Source organism: Physella acuta, unplaced genomic scaffold, assembly GCF_028476545.2.
Source record: "Physella acuta isolate Inbredline_101_S28 unplaced genomic scaffold, ASM2847654v3 ptg001649l, whole genome shotgun sequence".
Taxonomy (NCBI): domain Eukaryota; kingdom Metazoa; phylum Mollusca; class Gastropoda; family Physidae; genus Physella; species Physella acuta.
This window is the reverse complement of record NW_026733163.1, coordinates 96,283-102,146: the sequence shown is the minus strand read 5'-3', so window position 1 is coordinate 102,146 and position 5,864 is coordinate 96,283. Positions and strand designations below refer to the sequence as shown.

Sequence of the window (5,864 nt, the reverse complement as noted above, 5' to 3'; positions counted from 1 at the left end):
ATCAGAACTAGTATTGTCAAATCCGTGGTACTGTGATATACGTTGTGTTGTCCTGCATTATTATATTAGACTGAAAAAAACGACAATTTCCTGTTCATGTTTTGATGCGCTGCATTAATGTGGTGTGTACGTCGTGTGGTATCGTTGTTCAGATGTATGCCTCTCTGAAGAGTTGGTTGAAGAATAAAATCTCGGTATAGCAATATGCAAGGGACTAGTCTAGTGTATGGAAGGCTACCTGGTGGTTTTGATGCCTATTTTTAAAATTAATTGATGCATTTTTTAAAGTAGTTAAAATAAGATAATATTTCTATATAAAATATGAATACAAATAAAATTTCACATATTGTTTCTTTGATTAATTTATTAGTACATTAGTTTCAGTTGTGTGATTTTCCAAATCAAGCTCAATCAATTTTGTTTGTCCTGACGCAGAAATCTTCGCATTCTTGTTTGCTGTCAAACCTATTCTCATTTCCGTCACAGCCGCCGTAGGTAAATTGCTTGCACTTTCTAGATTTCTGGTCATAATAATAAGCCTCAAAACTGGCTTCACAGTCTCCTCCGTCCGGTGGAAGCGAGCAGATAGGGTCTAGAAATTTTTGAAGTGTGATCAATATGTTAAAATAATAATCACGTGCATTTTGTATTATACATACAACCAAACTACAACAACAAAAACAAGAGAAACAATAATAGCTACAGCTTCAGAACATGCAAGTCTATTCCGACGCCAACGCTCATACACACACACACACAGTAACACCAGCTCCTACACCCGCTTATTTCTACTCACACCAACACACGTAACCCCACACCCACCCACACCCCCAACATTACCACACATACACATTACCACACACACACACACCAACACCAGCTCCTACACCCGCTCATTTCCACTCACACCCACACACGTAACCCCACACTCACCAACACCCCCAACATTACCACACATACACATTACCACACATGCACACATACACACGCATACATATACACATACATGTACACCTACACGTACATGCACACGTACACGTTTATACGCATGAACACACGCACACATGACATAGACAGCGACCTACCGATAGATTCGCAGACAAACTCGCACTGTTTCCTGTTTCTGAAATTATTTCCATTCCCTCCACAGCCGCCGTAATAAAATTTTTCGCAGTGGCCCGATTCCATATTATAGTAGTATCGGGGTAGTTTTGCCCTACACGGCCCTACAATCTTTTGTAGATGGCAAGTGTAACCTGTGGGAGATCACATTAAACAGAATTGTTGGCGGTGTATAACTTGCTAGAACCCCCCCCCCCCAAGTAATATAAAACAATGGTGTTGTAGGGGGACGGGGTGTAAATGGCTAGAATTCCCCCTTCTCTCAATATATAGAATAGTGTTGTGGGCGGTGTATAATTAGCTAGAGCCTCCCCTCCCCCCAACTAATACAGAAAAGTGTTGTGGTTGCTGTGGAACCAGCTGTAATCACGCCTAACATTACAAATGAGTACGAAGAAGAGGAAGAAATGCTCTAAGTCGCATCCAACGAACGCGGGATTCAAATAAAATCGCTCAACTTACTGTTCTCTGGAATAGAATTTTTGACCAGCATTGCCATAACGCAGAGAATAAAAAGTTTAGGAGACATTTGATCTGGCAACTGCTGGAATATTTCTGGCTAGAGTCTGGGGTCTGATGTGTTGATGATGTATTGATGAATTCCTCAACTGGACTTGGTCTTGTGACGTGTTGAAATGCAAGTGTTTATATAGTGGGCGAGTGGTGGGCGATCAGCGGTGTGACTTTGTCATTATCAGATTAAGTAAGTCATTATCAGAGGCGTGACTAGCTAGGTTAGCTTTCGGCTGAACTGTCTAAATGGACTCTCCTGGTGCTAAAGATTCTGAATGAACTCTACGAGTTTTGTTGCCCGTTTTAAGCACAATTACGATAACTAGTTTCTGTCTATAACGATAACTAGTTTCTGTCTATAACGATAACTAGCTTCTGTCTATAACGATAACTAGTTTTTGTCTATAACGATAACTAGTTTCCGTCTATAGTTTGATGCTTTCTTTAACCGATCAATACATACTCTAATACGAACACATATCTGTAACAGTCAAATGTAGGCTGAATGTATGTTTCGAGTGGAGTTGTAAAAAGGCGATATAAATCTAAAATATATTGTGGGTGGGCATGCGCAAAAGAAAGTGGAAGTAGAGAGGAAGAGGGAAGAAGAAATGGCGTGGTTTTGGTTGTGAAGCTGCTGTATCTTTGAATCGATAAAATTGTGTAAATTACCAGGACAAGAGTTGTTTGGTGTTATCTATCAGGCCTTAATATGTAATAACACAACAGTGATGCGGTTGGTATTTGTCTTGAGTTTGTGCCATGAAGTTGACAGTACAAAAAGGCCGTGGCAATATCTATACTGTTCAACGTCTCAAATACTCAGTTTTCACTTAATATGCCTGTTATTGCCAATTTTTTATTTTTTTTTTACTTAATGGTTTGGTCCTCAGTTATGAAGATCTTTACATTCGGAACAAGACATTCGTGTCGTTATTTGAACAGGTTGAGAATGTATGTGTTATAATCTTTATCAGACCAATAGACTGCTATGTCTGAAAGAAAACTTTATTTGAACACTCTGAGAATGTATGTGTTATAATCTTTATCAGACCAATAGACTGCTATGTCTGAAAGAAAACGTTTTTTGAACAGTTTGAGAATGTATGTGTTATTATCTTTATCAGACCAATAGACTGCTATGCCTGAAAGAAAACGTTATTTGAACAGTTTAAGAATGTATGTGTTATAATCTTTATCAGACCAATAGACTGCTATGTCTGAATGAAAATGTTATTCGAACAGTTTGAGAATATACGTGTTATTATATTTATCAGACCAATAGACTGCTATGTCTGAATGAAAACGTTATTTGAACAGTTTGAGAATGTACGTGTTATTATATTTATCAGACCAATAGACTGCTATGTCTGAATGAAAACGTTATTTGAACAGTTTGAGAATGTACGTGTTATTATATTTATCTGACCAATAGACTGCTATGTCTAAATGAAAATGTTATTTGAACAGTTTGAGAATGTACGTGTTATTATATTTATCAGACCAATAGACTGCTATGTCAGGAAACAAACTTTGTTTTTATTGGGGTTAAAAAATAAAAAAAAAATAAACTGGCTTTATTGAGCGTGATTAAATGATGATGTTTTTGTGACATTTAGTTAAACAGTGGCTAAGTGACATTTAGTTTAAAAAATTGTTGGATGACATTTTGGAGTTGTGTTGCTGCCTTATGCCCCGACACATAGGCATGGTGGAGTTGTGTTGCTGCTTTATGCCCCACATGTAGACATGGTGGAGTTGCGTTGCTGCTTTATGCCCCACATGTAGGCATGGTGGAGTTGTGTTGCTACCATATGCCCCACATGTTGGCATGCTGGAGTTGTGTTGCTGCCTTATGCCCCGACACATAGGCATGCTAGAGTTGTGTTGCTGCCTTATGCCCCACATGTAGACATGGTGGAGTTGTGTTGCTGCCTTATGCCCCACATGTAGGCATGGTGGAGTTGTGTTGCTGCCTTATGCCCCGACACATAGGCATGCTGGAGTTGCGTTGCTGCCTTATGTCCCGACACATAGGCATGGTGGAGTTGTGTTGCTGCCTTATGCCCCGACCCATAGGCATTCTGGAGTTGTGTTGCTGCCTTATGCCCCACATGTAGGCATGGTGGAGTTGTGTTTTTGCCTTATGCCTTACATGTAGGCATGGTGGAGTTGTTTTGCTGCCTTATGCCCCACATGTATGCATGGTAGAGTTGTGTTGCTGCCTTATGCCCCGACACATAGGCATGCTGGAGTTGTGTTGCTACCTTATGCCCCGACACATAGGCATGCTAGAGTTGTGTTGCTGCCTTATGCCCCACATGTAGACATGGTGGAGTTGTGTTGCTGCCTTATGCCCCGACACATAGGCATGCTGGAGTTGTGTTTTTGCCTTATGCCCCACATGTAGGCATGGTGGAGTTGTTTTGCTGCCTTATGCCCCACATGTTGGCATGCTGGAGTTGTGTTGCTGCCTTATGCCCCGACACATAGGCATGCTAGAGTTGTGTTGCTGCCTTATGCCCCACATGTAGACATGGTGGAGTTGTGTTGCTGCCTTATGCCCCACATGTAGGCATGGTGGAGTTGTGTTGCTGCCTTATGCCCCGACACATAGGCATGCTGGAGTTGCGTTGCTGCCTTATGTCCCGACACATAGGCATGGTGGAGTTGTGTTGCTGCCTTATGCCCCGACCCATAGGCATTCTGGAGTTGTGTTGCTGCCTTATGCCCCACATGTAGGCATGGTGGAGTTGTGTTTTTGCCTTATGCCTTACATGTAGGCATGGTGGAGTTGTTTTGCTGCCTTATGCCCCACATGTATGCATGGTAGAGTTGTGTTGCTGCCTTATGCCCCGACACATAGGCATGCTGGAGTTGTGTTGCTACCTTATGCCCCGACACATAGGCATGCTAGAGTTGTGTTGCTGCCTTATGCCCCACATGTAGACATGGTGGAGTTGTGTTGCTGCCTTATGCCCCGACACATAGGCATGCTGGAGTTGTGTTTTTGCCTTATGCCCCACATGTAGGCATGGTGGAGTTGTTTTGCTGCCTTATGCCCCACATGTTGGCATGCTGGAGTTGTGTTGCTGCATTATGCCCCGACACATAGGCATGCTGGAGTTGTGTTGCTGCCTTATGCCCCACATGTAGGCATGGTGGAGTTGTTTTGCTGCCTTAAGCCCCACATGTTGGCATGCTGGAGTTGTGTTGCTACCTTATGCCCCGACACATAGGCATGCTAGAGTTGTGTTGCTGCCTTATGCCCAACATGTAGACATGGTGGAGTTGTGTTGCTGCCTTATGCCCCGACACATAGGCATGCTGGAGTTGTGTTTTTGCCTTATGCCCCACATGTAGGCATGGTGGAGTTGTTTTGCTGCCTTAAGCCCCACATGTAGGTATGGTGGAGTTGTGGATTAATATAGTAAGTAATTGTATCTAATAAATTGTATCTGAAATATTTCATCTCAGATAATATTCCTGAGATATTGCGTCTGATGTTATTTATCTGAGATAATTTTCATGAGATATTTTGCTTCACATAACTTTCTGAGACGTTTTGCTGGATAAATTGCATCTCAGATACTCTGTTTGAGATCTTTTCCTAAAGAAAATTTTGTTTTCAACTTGTTTATTTATTTATATATTTATTTGATGCTTTCGCAATTGACCAGACTAACCTTTTAAAACAAGCTTAACAAAAAAAATGTATTGGGACCCGAGACAAGTTTGCTGACTTGAATTTTGTTTGCCATGAGGGGAGGGGTGTCACCTGGCGGGGCAGAGGCAATTTTCGGTCACTTGTGAGTTACTGGCTTGAGAAATTTGGTTCAGGGAGAAGTACTGGGGGTGGGGGAAACAGCACTGGAGTAGTTAATCCAACTAGTACTGGGGGTGGGGTATGCGGGCCTGATTTTGTTAATCCAACTAGTACTGGGGGTGGGTGATACGGGCCTGATTTAGTTAATCCAACTAGTTCTGGGGGTGGGGGATAAGGGCCTGATTTAGTTAATCCAACCAGTACTGGGGGTGGGGGATACGGGCCTGGGGTAGTTAATCCAACTAGTACTGGGGGTGGGGTGTTTATGGGCTTGGGTTAGTTAATTCAACTAGTACTTGGGGTGGGGGATACGGGCTTGATGTAGTTAATCAAAGTATTTAATTGGAAAGTATAAACTCATGATGCAGATCAGTGGCGTAGCGAGGTCGAGTGTCACCAGGTG

The 5,864-nt window shown here is 42.2% G+C and overlaps 1 protein-coding gene across 1 annotated transcript; it reads right to left on the bottom strand.

Annotated features, from left to right (window-relative positions):
• Positions 1-407: 407 nt before the first annotated feature.
• On the bottom strand, positions 408-1,768 carry LOC131929557 (kappaPI-actitoxin-Avd3e-like). The gene is made up of 3 exons (XM_059285825.1): positions 1,585-1,768; positions 1,086-1,256; positions 408-592 (listed from the first exon to the last, which is right to left on the bottom strand). The coding sequence occupies exons 1-3, from the start codon at positions 1,649-1,651 to the stop codon at positions 408-410; spliced, it is 423 nt and encodes a 140-aa protein (XP_059141808.1). The 5' UTR covers positions 1,652-1,768.
• Between the last annotated feature and the right edge of the window lie 4,096 nt (positions 1,769-5,864).